Source organism: Taudactylus pleione, unplaced genomic scaffold, assembly GCF_031769625.1.
Source record: "Taudactylus pleione unplaced genomic scaffold, aTauple2 ptg000656l, whole genome shotgun sequence".
Lineage (NCBI taxonomy): Eukaryota > Metazoa > Chordata > Amphibia > Anura > Myobatrachidae > Taudactylus > Taudactylus pleione.
The window spans coordinates 943762-960709 of NW_028285058.1; the positions used below are offsets into that span (position 1 = coordinate 943762).

The 16948-nt window shown below is 48.9% G+C and overlaps 1 protein-coding gene across 2 annotated transcripts in view; it reads left to right on the plus strand.

Annotated features, from left to right (window-relative positions):
• The window catches only part of WHRN (whirlin), a 169012-nt gene extending 155364 nt beyond the window's left edge, over window positions 1–13648 (plus strand). For both annotated transcript variants that reach the window (XM_088455488.1, XM_088455489.1), the window contains 2 exons: window positions 2702–2824; window positions 12638–13648. In XM_088455488.1, the coding sequence (XP_088311614.1) occupies window positions 2702–2824; window positions 12638–12820 (306 nt within the window). In that variant the 3' untranslated portion in view covers window positions 12821–13648. The remainder of the gene's footprint in view (window positions 1–2701; window positions 2825–12637) is intronic.
• Window positions 13649–16948: the final 3300 nt, after the last annotated feature.

A 16948-nucleotide genomic window follows, 5' to 3' on the forward strand; every position in this document is an offset into this window, starting at 1 on the left:
CCCAAGCGCCGCTGTCACTGTGAATGGATGCCGGGCACATGCGCCCGGCGTCCATTCACCGGCGGTGACCGCTGCTCTGCCGTTTTAACCTCCCGCGGGACACTGAGGCCCACGGGTGGAGGACAGAACCGCAGGCTGTTTCAGTGGGGCGCCACGCTGGAGGGCAGGGTGCTTTCTGCCCTTCAGAATTAGGGCAGGGCGCGGCGCCCCGCTGATACAGCCTAGCGGGAACGCTACCTTAGTGCCCTGCTCAATGCAGCATGATGACACAAATTGCAGCATCGTGCCACGTAGGACGGAGCGATATGACACAAATTGCTTTGTATCAGTGGGTTTTGCCACCACTTTTCTGTCTGGCCAGGCTTCAGAGAAATTGCCAGACTGTTTTGTACATGCAGGGAGAATCGGCAAGTGTGGTTACACCTGAGCTCTGTGTCTTTGTTGCTGGAGTCACCCTGTCCCATAAACAGCTGTCCTGTTTCTGTTAGTGTGACAAACCCTTTACCGTGTCCTATCTTAGAGTCCATGGGCCTGATTCTGAATTGCTCGCAATGACGATGTTCGCCAAGATGAATGCTTTTTAGCTACAATGCGTGCATGAAAATCATCTAAGATTCCTATGGCACATATTGCACGTTGTATACACAAAGAGGCGCAGTTTCAATTGAGATGCACGTATCAGACATTTACTGGTACTGTGGTGGGCGTTGACTGGTAGGTGGCAATTCAGATGCACGAAAGTGGTCCATCTCATGGGCGTGTTATGGTAGTATCGCAGGCGTGTCGCTAACGTGGTTGCTGATCGCAGATTCCTGATTATTGTGAATGTGCGCAGAGCAGTGCCTGTTCTGTGCATGTGCAGAATGGGTCCCGCGTGATCCCGTAATGTGCGGTCAGGTGAGGCAGAGCCTTTCCTGTCATACTTAGGTATACTACTGAGCTTTGACTATAAAAATTCTAAGAAGAATGTAAAGACACATTGGGTCTCATTTAGAGGCGCTCGCAAAATGCGAGCGGTCGCTCTGAATGTGGGCGGCCGCTTGGGTTTTGAAGTGCGGCCTCCTGGTCGCTAGCTAAGCTGTGGGTTACCACCCACAGCTTTAGCGACGGACCAGGTTGATCATCAGGGCTTGCGACCAGACCCTAAGGTTGGGTCTCGGCAAGCGCAAGCCCCAGGGAGCTTCCTGCTCTGATCGAGCAGGAAGCTTCCCACTGACATCACTGCTGATGTCAGTGCGGCCGCCCACAAAACGGCAGGCGTTCCGTCAGGAATGCCTCCATTTGTGTAGCCACCCCCCTGCCCCGCCTACAAAACGGGGCAAGCTATCGCTCCAGAGCGAGAGAATTTATCTCTCGCTCCAGGGCTTGCGTACGTGCAGTGCGGCCGCTGCGCGTATGCAGGGCCTTAACCTCGACCTGGTTGCGAGCGCTCAGCGCTTGCGACCGGGTCTGAATAAGACCCATTGTGCTTTGTATTACACTGAGGAAAAAGTCTCTATGTCTGATATGCTTCTGTCAATAAAAATCTAATAAAAAAAAAATGTAAAGAAAATTTAATAAATATCTTCTTTGTATTATTCTAATAATTTTTATAGTCAAAACTCTGGAGTAAAAAGTGTATGACAGGTGAGGCACTGCCTCCCCTGTCTACCTTTTCTGCACATCCCTGATCAAACACACCAAATTTCCAGCACTATATACTGCACCTTTGTATAATGCCCACATGAACCCTTGGGTTCGGATATGCATCTGCAAATCTGGCTCTGATACTAGCCAGTCCCTCCCCCGGCCTTTTACCTCACCGCGCTGGTGTGATCGCACGCAGGCCCCTGTATGCCTCTGTCTCATTGACAGGCAAAGGCATTTATGGAGTGGTTTCAGGGTCCGGGGACGGCCTGCGTTCCTGGAAACGGGGGCGTCTTCCCCGTTCTCCGTGTGTTCAAGGCCAGGATCTGCGTCCATGGACGCAGATTCCTGGCCACACATGCCGGCCAGCCTGCGTAAGCCGATGCTTACTCAGCTGGCTGGCGCCGTCCAACATCGTGACATCGGTCGCAGCACTGGGATCGCAGATGCTGTATTTGCATTTTAGCAAGGACGGAATTGCAAAGCTGCTTATGTGTGGCTTGTGCTGAATCAGGCCCACAGGTAGTTAATCGCTTACATTGGAGGCCAGAAAATCTGCACCTAGCATAGGGTTGGTGCAAGTTTCGATGGTGCGACAAGCCAAACGATATTAGAGCGTCTATAGATGCTCAAAGTCAGACGCACGACTGTACACCAGGGGAAGGGTTGATACTAGCACAAGATGCTAAAGCAGATTCAGTGATGTTCGATTCAGAATCAGGTTCCAAGTGTTAATATTTTTATGAATCCAATGAAAGCCGCATAATTTCTGGTAAATGAATTTTGTATGATACCTTGCTGATATAAACACAGCCTTGTTGTATCTTTTGACTGTCCCCTGATTCCCTGTATTAGCAGCATGCAATGTATAATGACTTCCAAGAAGGGTAAATGTTAGGCCATTGTGTTACCTATTCTCTGGAATGGTTTTGATCCTGTAACAAGAATGACAGATGTCACACTCTACCGCTTCCTTCTGTTTGTGTCGCTTTATGTATTCTACTCTGTGCTAATCTTTATCCACTCATGAGAATAATCCTTGTATGAAGGGAACTGACGGATTGTCCTATTGTAGCCAGGTCTGCTGGAGCCTTCCGCCACCGTAGTACGGGTGATGAAAAGTGCGCCTACCCTGGGAATAGCTATTGAAGGAGGAGCCAAGACACGCCAGCCTTTGCCACGTATTGTCACCATACAGGTACCCATCGCCATACAGTATAACTCTTCATTCAGCCGTACATCAAACACTATCCAGTGCTGTGGGTCTATAAGAAACAGTATTGTCTTGCAGCCATAGAGACTGAAGAGTTGAACCTCTATAAGGGAATTCTAGATCTCTACCCAGAAGTCAGAGGTTTAAAGAGTTTTGCTTCACCCTTTGGTTCTGTGGAACAATTCTGGCCGCTGTAAACTAGTTATAAGAATGTGCATAGCTTCCATCATAAGAAGACTGTAACTGCACTTAGTATAGTGCAGAATTCTCAGAGCGTCTAACTCACATCACTATGGGGGCTTTTAATACAAATGACAGATATGACAGCGCTAAGGGTAATGTTTTTATTGCTGCTCATTGTAGAAAATCACAGAATAGCGGTGATACAAGTATTGTCACAATGCCAGATAAATAGACTCCCCCATGCTAAAGAGAGTCAACATGGTTATGACCAGTGGATCCTTCTTTATATATGGCGTTTAGCAAAATCACATCATATCGCCTGCATAGAGGGGTGCTTGACCATTTGATAAATCTTCCCCAAACCGCCCTAAAGCTAGGTACACACTAAACGATGTCCAACCAATGTGATATCGCGTGCGGTGAGACCCAGCGGGGGGGGCCTGCGTCGGCAAGTGCATACACACTTGCTGATGCCAGCAGGGATGGAGCAACGGTGGGGTCCATGCTGAATTCAACAGCATGAGCCCCGCTGACGATACCGCCTGTCGGACCTGAATGCGGGAGCGTGCATCGTCAGTGACATAGCGGATACACACTGGCCGATGTGCCCGATATGAACGACTTATCGTCTAGTATGTACCCGGCATAAGAGTTGCACTGTCAAAGCCCAACATCAGGGATGGGGAACCTTATAAGGGTCTTATAAGGCCCGGGGGCCTTATAAGACCCTCAGAATCATTTGGTCTGGCCCTCTATGAGCTATTTTCTGCTAGCCTCATTTGGCTAGCAGGGTGCCTAGAATGGCAACCTGCAGCCAGAATCTATGCAGCAGTGCCGCCTGGAGCACCCTTAGGGCACTTCAGACAGTCACACCGCTGCCCTTACAGCTCCCCGGAGCATCCTCAGGATGCTCTGGGCATAGCTGTAATCACCAGCGATTGTGGCCCCGCCCCATTGTGGCCCCGCAATGCACTGTGGGAGTGAAGTCATGACATCACTCCCATAGTTCCGAGGAGCGGGCGCCGGGGTCGGAAGGCAGCAGCACTGGAGCGGGGTTTCAGGTAAGTATTGTTTTCTACTTCAGGGTCCATAGGGTATCCACAGGATACCTTGGGGTATAGGTGTGACGTCAGTCGCAGGGCACCAAAGAGTTAAGCTTTCAGCCACCCAGGATGCACTGGGTCCCCCTCCGATACCCGGCCCCCGAGCCAAGGCACCCCAGTTTAGTTTGGTGCCCGGCCGGAGTCGGGTGCACCTGTTGGAGTGGGGGCTAGAAGAGCCCCTGAAGCTTTTTCTTCATGCAGCTGTGGCTGCACATCTGGATGAACAGCATGCACAGTCAGTCCTGACGTCCATGCTGTCTTCCCTACACCCGGCCGGTACCAGAACGCCGGTACTGATCCGGGGATGCTGGTGGGCATCTGGGGTCACAGCTAGCGGTGACCCCAGATGTTCCGGACCATGGCCGGATTCAAGGGGGACAGAGGTAAGCAGCGGGGTCCCGCGGTGGGTCCCCGCTGATCACATGGTCCTAAGTCCCCAGGCAGGGGGCTCCCTGGGGACTGGCTGCAGCGTGGAGCCAGGCGACCAACCTGCGCTTCCACTACCCCCTGGGACAGCGGACCGCAGCAGAGCGGTAGCGCTGCGGCGTCCCAGGGATTAAATGCATGCCAGGGGAGCGCGCCTTCCCTGTCTCACAGCCGGCGCCTCCCCCGCTGCACACAGCCCTCTCTGCACTGTGCTGACTGGCCCTGTGTCAGCGCTCCTCCCCCAGGCCAGCCTCCTCTCTGCTTCTCGGCGGCCATCTTCTCCAACGCATGGTGAACGCTGCTGGAAGCACTGGACGGAAGCATCGTGGTCTGGGTCCCCCCGCATACCTCTCCTCCGCTGTGGTAAGGTCTGTGTATGCAGCGCTGTGTCCTACCAGGCCCTGTGTCTGTGTAGTTGAGTGATCAGCGCTGTTAGTGCAGGAATTGATTTTCTTTGCATTGTATGTGACTGTGCTAGCGCTGCCTGTAACTTTTCTTTAAACTGTCAGCTTTATTACTGTCCCTGTTCTTTCTGCTAAGCCCTTGCGGTGCGGTGCTGCAGGGTGGTCTCTCGCCAATTTAATATATAATTGGTGAGAGGGGTCACATACGTGGTGCCATCATGTCTGAAAGTGATTTTCCCCTCCGGCTACAGTGTACCACGTGTAAAGTACCGTTAGCGGAGGGGGAGGGTAGCGCGGAGGGCCTTTGCCGGCAGTGTTTGTCCATGGCGCGGCCTCTTACGGTTACAGCACCAGTACAGGAGCCGCCCTGGGCTTGTTTCGCTCAGGCGCTAACAGCTTTAGTGGGCCAGTTAGCTCCGCAGCCCGCGTTTACTCCGATGGGTTTGTCCCAGCAGTCTGTGGTGTCGTCACCCATGCAGGGTTTCCCACGACAATTGGTGGTACCCCACAGTCTCCCTATTTCCCCGCTCCCGGTTTCTCAGGAGCCAGCGTGGGTTAACTCACTGACGAGTTCTGTACAGCACTTGTCGGATGTATTGCAAGGGGAGTCTGTGATGCGGCCTCATAAACGGCCGGTGGCGTCTCTGTCCACTCCTTATGAGGATGACGAAGGGACGTCTGATGATGGGGAGATTCTGGATCCTTACGATCAGGAACCTCTCCATACTAAGGACGCTGATGCTAAGTCCAAAGTATATATTCCTGGACTTATTCGGGCGGTCCGCACAGCCTTGGTGATTGAGGACGAAGTTCCCCCAGCGGCTAAGTCTAAATATGCCTTTTTCAAAGATGTGAAGGGCGATGCCACAGTCTTTCCTCTTTCGGGTCAGTTGGTGGACCATTTAGAGGAGGCGTGGAAACAGCCTGGCAAAAGATACCAGCCGCAGAGACGCCTGGCGGTGGCTTATCCGTTCGCGGATAATTATTTTGCTAAGTGGGAATCCCCTCCACAGGTGGATTCTCACGTGACCCGTCTTGTCCGTAGTGCCACATTGCCGATGCCATCCATGTCCTCCCTTAAGGATGCTACGGACCGCAAGGTGGAAATCTGCCTGAAGTCCGCTTATTCCCTTGCGGGGGGGGGCAGCACGGCCGGCTATGGCCATTTGCTGGGTTGCCAGAGCGATGGAGCGCTGGGCGGATTCATTAGAGGCTTCTTTTGATTCCGACTGTCCGGCCGAACAGGCGGAGTTGATTGGCAATCTCCGTGATTCGGCCACTTACATCAACGAGGCGGCTCTAGACATTAGTACTCTGGTGTCTAGAATTTCTTCAGCAGCGGTAGCTGCTCGTCGCACCTTGTGGCTGCGATCCTGGAAGGCGGACGCAGATTCCAAGAAGGGTCTGGAAGCCTTGCCGTTTACCGGAGAAGTTCTCTTCGGTCCGGATCTGGATAAGATTGTGGCCACGCTGGCGGCAGCCAAATCGGCTTGTCTCCCGTCGGCCGCTGCTCTTTCTGGTTCTGGACCATCGTCCTTTCGGTCATCTAGGGCCCAGGGCAGGCCCAAACCACAGTCGTTTCCTCGACAGGCTGGTCCTAAGAAATCGGCCAAGCCCCGGAAGCAGGCATGGAGTACCAGACGTCCGGCCCCCAAGCCAGATGACAAGCCTGCGGCCTGACGGTCCGGGCCTCCCTTTGGGGGATCCCAGGGTGGGAGGCCGCCTGCTACAGTTCGCCCAGTGTTGGTCGACCACTACGACAGACACTTGGGTTCTGGAGGTGGTTTCCCACGGATACGCCCTCTCCTTCCGGCACAGACCCCCGGCTCGATTCTTCACCACGGGTCTACCATCAGACCGGAACAAGGCTACGGAGCTGCGGAAGGTATTGCACACTATGCTCCAGGCTGGAGTTATAGTGCCTGTTCCATTCTCCCAGAGGGGCCAGGGTTTCTATTCAAATCTATTTTTGGTACAGAAACCCAATGGGTCATATCGTCCGATTCTCAACCTCAAAGCACTCAACAAGTCTTTGCGGGTCCCGAAGTTTCGGATGGAGACCCTACGGTCCATCATTCTGGCGCTGGAACCTGGGGACTACATGGTGTCATTGGACATACAGGACGCTTACCTGCATGTCCCTATTCTTTTGCGCCATCAACAGTTCCTCCGGTTTGCAATCCGCAGCGACCACTTCCAGTTTCGGGCGTTACCTTTTGGCCTGGCGACAGCACCACGTGTTTTCACCAAGGTGATGGCGGTCATGGCGGCTTCTCTGCGGCTGCAGGGAGTCCGCATGTTGCCGTACTTGGACGACCTGTTATTAGTGGCAGGATCTCCAGAGCTCCTGTTACGCCACTTGGACCTGACCATTGCACTGCTGCAACGGCACGGCTGGCTAATCAACTGGCAGAAGTCCACTCTAATCCCGTCTCGGAGGATTCTGCATCTTGGAGCCTTATTGGACTCGGGACAGCAAAGGATCTTCGTGATGGAGGACAAGATCTCTGCTTTACAGTCAAGGGTGCGCAGTTGTCTGCACAGCCGCCGGGTGTCCTTACACTCGGCGATGAGGTTACTTGGCTCCATGGTGTCGGTGTTCGACATGGTGGAATACGCCCAGTTTCACTCCAGACCTCTGCAGCACCTGATCCTGTCCAAGTGGAACGGGCTGCCTCAGTCTCTGAAGTCCCAGACGATTGTGCTCACCCCGGAGGTTCGCCTGTCCCTTGCGTGGTGGTTACAGACGACCCACCTCAACAAGGGACGTCCGTTCTGGGTTCCAAATTGGGTCCTGTTGACAACGGACGCCAGTCTTCGGGGCTGGGGTGCAGTTTCGGGTCCACACTTGTTCCAGGGCAGGTGGACGCCGACAGAAGCGGAGCTTCCAATAAATATCTTGGAACTCCGTGCGGTCTTCAATGCTCTCCAGCAGGCACAGCGGTTTCTCCAGGGTCACCCGGTGCAGGTCCAGTCGGACAACGCTACCACCGTGGCCTACATAAACAGGCAAGGAGGAACTCGCAGTTGGGCGGCTCTCGTAGAGGTCTCTCGGATCCTGGTTTGGGCGGAGCGCAATCTTCCGGCCATATCAGCGGTCTTCATCCCGGGAGTGCTAAATTGGGAGGCGGACTTTCTAAGTCGCCAGGACGTTCATCCAGGGGAATGGTCCCTGCACCCGGACGTTTTTCAACTACTGGTGGACAGGTGGGGTCTTCCAGAAATCGACCTCATGGCGTCCCGGCACAACAACAAGTTGCCGCTGTACGGGTCTCGCACAAGAGACAAAGGGGCGTCTCTGGTGGATGCTCTGTCCGTCCGGTGGACGTTCCGGTTCGCATACCTGTTCCCTCCGGTCTCCCTTCTTCCACGGGTAATCCGGAAATTCAAACAGGAAGGAGGGACGCTCCTGTTGATAGCTCCCGCGTGGCCCAGACGGCACTGGTTCTCAGACCTTCAGGGTCTGTCCGTGGACAGTCCTCTGCGGTTGCCGCTACGACCGGACCTTCTGTCTCAGGGTCCTTGCCTTCACCCGGACCTGACTCGGCTGTCTTTGACGGCGTGGCTGTTGAGACGGCCATGCTGAGGTCCCGGGGGTTTTCCAGCTCTGTGGTGCGTACCATGTTACGAGCTCGGAAACCGTCTTCCGCGAGGATATACCATCGCGTGTGGCATACGTTCTTCCAGTGGTGTCGACCGAGAGGTTATGCACCGCGGGAGTTTCGTCTGTCTCGGATTCTCGCCTTCCTGCAAGCGGGACTAGATCATGGGCTTCGCCTTGCTTCTTTGAAGGTACAGGTTTCGGCCCTATCTGTCTGGTTTCACCGTAGGATTGCTACAATCCCGGATGTGCGCACCTTTATGCAAGGTGTTCTCCGCATTCAGCCGCCCTTTGTTCCACCTGTGGCGCCTTGGGATTTGGCTGTGGTCCTGAGGGCTCTCCAAGGACCGCCGTTTGAACCACTGGGCTCAGTGGATATTAAAGGGCTAACAGCTAAGACTGTTTTCCTTCTGGCCATTGCTTCAGCCAGACGTGTTTCTGAGTTAGGGGCTCTTTCTTGTAGACCCCCTTTCTTGGTTTTTCATGGGAACAGGGCAGTGCTCCGCACTCGGCCCGAGTTTCTTCCCAAAGTTGTTTCCCAGTTTCATGTTAACGAGGAAATAGTTGTTCCGGCCTTTAACTCACCGGGTCTTTCCGTGGGTGAGGCCTCTTTGGATGTTGTGCGGGCCTTAAGGACTTATGTTGACCGCACTTCTTCGTTTAGGAAGTCGGACGCTTTGTTTGTCCTCTATGGCTTCCGCAAAAAGGGTTGGCCTGCTTCAAAGCAAACTTTGGCAGCCTGGATCCGTATGGCTATTTCTGAAGCTTATCTTCATGAAGGGCTACCGGTCCCTCCTTCTCTGAAGGCTCATTCCACTAGGTCTGTGGGTCCTTCGTGGGTAGCTCGACGTGGTGCCTCGGCAGTTCAGATCTGCAAGGCTGCTACGTGGTCCTCTGTCCATACCTTCGTGAGGTATTACAGGTTTGACACCTTCGCCTCTCAGGATGCTTCCTTCGGGCGGCGGATTCTCCTTTCTGCACAGGAGCGTCCCCACCCTTAAAGGATACTGCTTTGGGACATCCCCAAGGTATCCTGTGGATACCCTATGGACCCTGAAGTAGAAAATATGAGATATGGTAAGAACTTACCCTTGTTATCTCTATTTCTACGAAGTCCATAGGGTTCCACAGGACTCCCGCCCTGTCGCACCTGTGCTGCAGATGGGCTTTGCTCTGGTCACCGGTTTTCCGTCTCCCTCTGGTGAGAATGTGATTCTTGTATGTGTCCAGATCTTTTTTCTCTCTCTTCCTTCTCCTCCTCCGGCCTATGGCTTGGTAACTAACTGAGGTGCCTTGGCTCGGGGGCGGGGTATAGGAGGGGGACCAAGTGCCCTGCGACTGACGTCACACCTATACCCCAAGGTATCCTGTGGAACCCTATGGACTTCGTAGAAATAGAGATAACAAGGGTAAGTTCTTACCATATCTCATATTTTTTTTTTTTTTTTTTTGTATGTGTGTGCGCTCGCGGGGGGCATTACTGGGGGCTTATTACAGGGGGCATTACTGGGAGCACTACAGGGGGCTTACTACAGGGGGCATTACTGGGGGCTTTCTACAGGGGGCATTACTGGGGGCTTACTACAGGGGACATTACAGGGGCTTACTACAGGGGGCATTACTGGGAGCACTACAGGGGGCATTACTGGGAGCACTACAGGGGGCTTACTACAGGGGGCATTATGGGGGCTTACTACAGGGGGCATTACTGGGGGCTTTCTACAGGGGACATTACAGGGGCTTACTACAGGGGGCATTACTGGGGGCACTACAGGGAGTTTACTACTGGGGGCTTACTACTGGGAGCACTACAGGGGGCTTACTACTGGGGACACTACAGGGGCCCTCACTACTGGGGCACTGCAAAGGGGGACCACTACTGGAGGTACTGCATAGGGGGACCACTACTGGGGGAACTGCATAGGGGGGGCGGCAGCTGGGGCTGGCATAGGTGCTGGGGGGGGTGGTACATTTTAATTTGGGGGGGCACCAACATTTATCTTGCCTCCGGGCACCTGGGATGAAGTTATGCCACTTCTAGGATCTACTCTGGCTATTGTCCTGTAATCCAACTAAACATGGCCTCTGAACAGCTGTCAGTGACACATAGTCACCTGGACAATTCTATGGGGTATATAGTTACTAAAGTGCTGGTTTTTAGAAGTGGAGATGTTGCCCACAGCAACCAATCAGATTCTACTTAACATTTATCTAGCACCTTCTAGAAGATAATAGCTAGAATCTTATTGGTTGCTATGGGCAACATCTTCACTTCTGAAAACCTGTACTTTAGTAAATATACCCCTATGTTGATGCTTAGTGTTACATAGGCATTATACAGTCAGGTGCATGAATATTGGGACATTGACAGAATTTTCATATTTTGGCCTCTATTCACCACCACAATGGCTTTGAAATGAAACAAACAAGATGTGCTTTACCTGCAGACTTTCAGATTTAATTTGAGGGTAATTACATCCAAATCAGGTGAACGGTGTAGGAATTACAACGGTTTCTATATGTACCTCCCACTTTTTAAGGGACCAAAAGTAATGGGACTATCAACTCAAAAGCTATTTCATGGACAGGTGTGGGCTATTCCCTCGTTATTTCATTATCAATTAAGCAGGTAAAAGGTCTGGAGTTGATTCTAGGTGTCACATTTGCATTTGGAATCAGTTGCTGTCGACTCTCAATATGAGATCCAAAGAGCTGTCACTATCACTGAAGCAAGCCATCATTAGGCTGAAAAATCAAAACAAACCCATCAGAGAGATAGCAAAAACATTAGGTGTGGCCAAATCAACTGTTTGGAACATTTGTAAAAAGAAAGAACGCACCGGAGAGCTCAGCAACACCAAAAGACCCGGAAGACCACGGAAAACAACTGTGGTGGATGACAGAAGAATTATTTCCCTGGTGTAGAAAAACCCCTTCACAACAGTTGCCAAATCAAGAACACTCTCCAGGAGGTAGGTGTATATGTGTCAAAGTCAACAATCAAGAGAAGACTTCACAAGAGTGAATATCGAAGGTTCACCACAAGATGTAAACCATTGGTGAGCCTCAAAAACAGGAAGACCAGATTAGAGTTTGCCAAACAACATCTAAAAAAGCCATTACAGTTCTGGAACAACATCCTATGGACAGATGAGACAAAGATCAACTTGTACCAGAGTGATGGGAAGAGAAGAGTATGGAGAAGGAAAGGAACTGCTCATGATCCAAAACATACCACCTCATCAGTGAAGCATGGTGGTGGTAGTGTCATGGCGTGGGCATTTATGGCTGCCAATGGAACTGGTTCCCTTGTATTTATTGATGATGTGACTGCTGACAAAAGCAGCAGAATGAATTCTGAAGTGTTTCGGGCAATATTATATGCTCATATTCAGTCAAATGCTTCAGAACTCATTGGACGGCGCTTCACAGTGCAGATGGACAATGACCCGAAGCATACTGCAAAAGCAACCAAAGAGTTTTTTAAGGCTAAATAGTGGAATGTTATGCAATGACCAAGTCAATCCCCTGACCTGAATCTGATTAAGCATGCATTTCACTTGATGAAGACAAAACTGAAGGGAAAATGCCCCAAGAACAAGTAGGAACTGAAGACATTTGCAGTAGAGGCCTGGCAGAGCATCACCAGGGATGAAACCCAGCGTCTGGTGATGTCTATACCTTCCAGACTTCAGGCTGTAATTGCCTACAAAGGATTGCAACAAAGTATTAAAAAGTGAAAGTTAGATTTAGGATTGTTTAGTTTGTCCCATTACTTTTGGCCCCTTAAAAAGTGGGAGGCACATATAGAAACCGTTGTAATTCCTACACCGTTCACCTGATTTGGATGTAATTACCCTCAAATTAAATCTGAAAGTCTGCAGTTAAAGCACATCTTGTTTGTTTCATTTCAAAGCCATTGTGGTGGTGAATAGAGGCCAAATTATGAAAATTCTGTCAATGTCCCAATATTTATGCACCTGACTGTAAGTCATCCTACTCATTGCTATTACATCTGGTTATTTGGTACAGTTAACCTTCTCTCCACCACTGTAACATACTTTTTATACATCTGTTACAGCGAGGCGGCTCTGCTCACAACTGCAGCAAGTTACGTGTGGGCCAGGTCATCCTAGAGGTGAATGGGGTCTCATTACAAGATAAAGAACATCGGGACGCTGCCAGGATCATTGCTGAAGCCTTTAAGACCAAAGAAAAGGATTACATGGACTTTCTGGTCACAGAGTTCAATGTGTCACTATAGTTGACTATTCAGGGTATCCACGTCAGCGTGTAACCCAGCCAGGGGTCACTGCCACGAGAGACATGTCCTACATGCTACCGTGTATACTGCGTAGCTGCCATCTGTGTGCTGTTGCCGCATATGTGGTCCTGCTGTCCGATGTGTGGCTTATATACTCTCAGTATACAATAAATGTGGTGTCTGTCTATTGCTGGGGCAGAGGGGAGGAGAGGAAATCATATAAACAAAGATATCAATATCTACCATACAGAATATCAATAAGTCAGAAAACTGGAGAGTCCGAGTCTGGAGAAAGAAAAATAAGTCAGAAAACTGGAGAGTCTGTTGGGCAAAAAGACAACAGTCACACAGTAAGTCAAGTGATGATAGGTTCAGGAGAAAGATATAATTATATAAATAGGCATATAAATGGACAGGGAAAAATATAATTATATATATGAGCATATAAGGAGACAGAGAAAGATATAATTACATAGGTAAGCATATAAAGAGACACAGAGAAATTATAGTTGTAGTTATATAAATAAGCATATAAAAAGACACAAAGGGTCATATATGCAAGAAGCAAATAAACAGAATATACTCCAGTCATTGCTAAAGTGATAGATACAGGTGGAGAGCTTACTGTAGCTTTTAGAATAGGACAGTGCTGATGTTTTATCCGCAGTACTACTCTGTGACTTATTGCGCTTTTATGGCGGAGAGTGACCCCCCAACTCCATCCTGCTACAGTGTGTGTAGAGTGACGTGCAGCCCACGTTGTGACCATTCATGTAATATCTATGTAATTACAGAGCGTGTCACTTTTATTTTTCAATAAACCTCATATCAAAGAAGTGCCGTACAGTTTAATGGATGATGAGGAACGAAGTATAATTCTGATGTAATACAGTGTGTCATGAATTACAGCTGCACAATGGTGGGGGTTGAGTTGACAAGCCAGAATTGGGCTGATGCAGAATTGAATGTAGGCCTGTTGGCAGAGCATGTGTTGCGTGTGCAATAGCCAAAAGGTGAGGATGTGTGTGATGGTGAGGATGCATACCGGAGTTACCTTCCTCAGCAGAAACTTCCAGTTAGGCCATGCCCTGAAAGAGAGGCAAGGGTTCCCCAACCAGACACAAACTAGTGTTTGCCAATTTTTAGATTTATTAATAGCAATACTGGAAAGCTGGAATGAACTACTAGAATCAGGACTGTTGCTTTGGATGGTTTGTAATAAAGGGTCAGTATAGTACATAATTACAATAATATCAACAGTTTTTATACTTTGTATAAATAAACATTACCTAATTGAACACTAGATACAAGTCAATATTACTACAGACCTAATTAATGTGTTTCATGAACTCCCACAGACCAATTAAATTGGCCATAAAATAGATATCTATGTAATTGACATTTAAATCAATCAATTTTAAATACTATCAGTATACTTCAAATATTAATTACTAAACTACTGAAATAAATGAGTCTCGTAATTAAATAAGATTGAATGATAAAGTCCTTTGGCAGTAATGTCATGTCTCAATGACTATAAAGAGAATGGCTCTAACGTTGGTAACCTGGGCTACTGTGACTTTGTAGGTGCACATTGAGGCCCTTTATATAGGTTTCTGAAGAAATTGAAACATTTCCCTTTAAATCTAACCAGTAAGTAGAACTAACATAGGGTTTGATTCCGAATTGTACGCTATTGGCATCGCCTCTGCAATTATGCTAATGCAGAACCATCGGTGTTGTATGCAAACCCTCGGCCCATAGTCCCTTTAATAACTTCTTTCAAATATGAAATGGCCCGTGAAGATGGTACTGGGTTGTGCTCAGTGGAACAAGATAAGATTCTTGGATACAAAGACGTTAAGAAAGCCACACAAACAAATATCAGTTAAAAAGACATTTACTACAAAGTAAAAGAAAATATATTATAAACACTTAACTTGCTCGGTAACTCATCTAGTTAGGACATAAATTATTTGTTTTTTAACAGTTTCTTATATAGCGCAGCATATTCCGTTGCGCTTTACAATTGTAAACATTAATAGAACAAAACTGGGTAATAACACACAGATATATAGGTAGGAAGGCCCTGCTCTCAAGCTTACAATCTATAGGGAAATAGGCAGTAATACACAAGGATAGGTGCTATATATTGCATTTTGGTCCAGCCAGAATGCACAGTTTCTTGGTGGGCTGCATGATCCATTCACACCGGAATGTCGACCAAATGTCATGAGGATGTGAGAGAAAGTTGATGTGTGAGATTGTGTGTGGACTGTGAAAGGGGATGTAATTAGATATGTAGGCTATGAAGGTTATGTGGGTGGTTCTAGGATCTGATAAGCTTGCCTGAAGAGGTGAGGTTTCAGGGATTGCTTGAAGGATTGGAGACTAGAGGAAAGTTGTATTGTGCATGGTAAGCATTCCATAGAGTGGGTGCAGCCCGAAGAGTCCTGTAACCGTGAGTGGGAGCAAGTAATGCATGGGGATGAGAGACGGAGATCTTGTGCTGAGCAGATAGGTCACATAGGGAGATATTTTGAGATGAGTGAAGAGATGTATGTTGGTGTGGTTTGGTTAATAGGCTTACGTGTAAGTAAGAGTATTTTGTAATGAATACGGTAGAAAACCGGCAACCAATGGAGGGACTGACAGAGCGAGGCAGCAGACGATGAACTTTTGGCAAGGAAGATAAGCTTTGCAGCTGCATTCATTATTGATTGTAATGGCAATAGCCTGTTTTTGGGAAGACCAGTAAGGAGACTATTGCAATAGTCAATACGGGAAATAATAAGTGCATGGATTAGAGTTTTTGCAGTGTCTTGTGTGAGATATGGTCGAATTTTGGATATGTATTCTAGATGTAGGTAACATGATTTTGAGACAGATTGAATGTGGGGAATAAAGGACAGTTCAGAGTCAAGGATGACACCCAGGCAGCGAGCTTGTGGGGCACTGGATCCAGGAGCCTCAATCCCCATACGTGGGGCTGGATACAAACTCAATCCCCATACGTGGGGCTGGATACAAAGATGACAATTCCTGGTCACTGTCTGCAGATCAGCATCAGGCAAAGGCTAATAAATCTCCTTTGTCCTAAACTTTTTATATCAGCCTGACATTAGGCTCCAGACACCACTTACAAATATGGGTATAAATCTGTTTCCAGCTACTCTGTTGGTTAAATACTGATAATAAAGGTATAACAAACTACACATGCATAGAAACCTAAAGACAACCCTTGAGGATTTATGGCGTGTCTAGTTTCCACATTCCTGTATCATCTAATACAATGCCTGACCACCACCTAATGTCTGCCCATTATTTTAATGACTGACACATTCATAAAAGCTCTGCACACAACATGGCTTTCAGCAGCCATTTTCTGCTCTCCCATTACATGGCTTGTATACTTGATGTCAAGTGTAATCATTGCCCATAACACATAAAGTAAGTGTGTGTGTTTGCAATAGATGGAATTCTCAATATCAAATGTTAGAATCTTTGGGGTAAATTTACTAAGAATTGTGTCTAACCTGAGTTTAAACACTCTCAGAACTGCTGGGACACGGGAGAGCTTTGTCAGCTGAAACACTGAAATTGACCAAGAATCGTGTTTTGCTGAATCATGTTTTCCAATGGTGTATGTGATCATTTCTTCTCCCCGTGTTCTCTGTGTCTGACAGCAGCCACACACACCCAAGCATGCAGTCTGCACACATCAGAGAGATACGAGCTGGCTGTATGTGTGTATTGTGTATAAAAAAAAAAAAAAGTGTTAAAAATAGAAAGAAAAGCAGCATAACCCCCAAGCATAGCCAGCGCTGGTTCAAAAAATACGGGAGACAACAAATGTAGGGGTCCCCTGTGTTTAATGAACCAACACGGTGTTTAAATATACGCGGAAAAAATGACATGGGGGTCCCCTGTATTTTTAGAACCAGCACTGGGCTCCACTAGCTGGGATGTAATGCCGTAGCCGGGGGACACGCTTCATAGGGTCCTCCGGCCACAGCATTCTCACCCCGAGCTAGTCAGCCTTGCCGGGGATCCCTGAGGTGGCGACCCTTCCAATAAAGGGGTCCCCTCTCTCCAGGGTACCCCAGGCTGAGGCTGGGGCTATTCCCT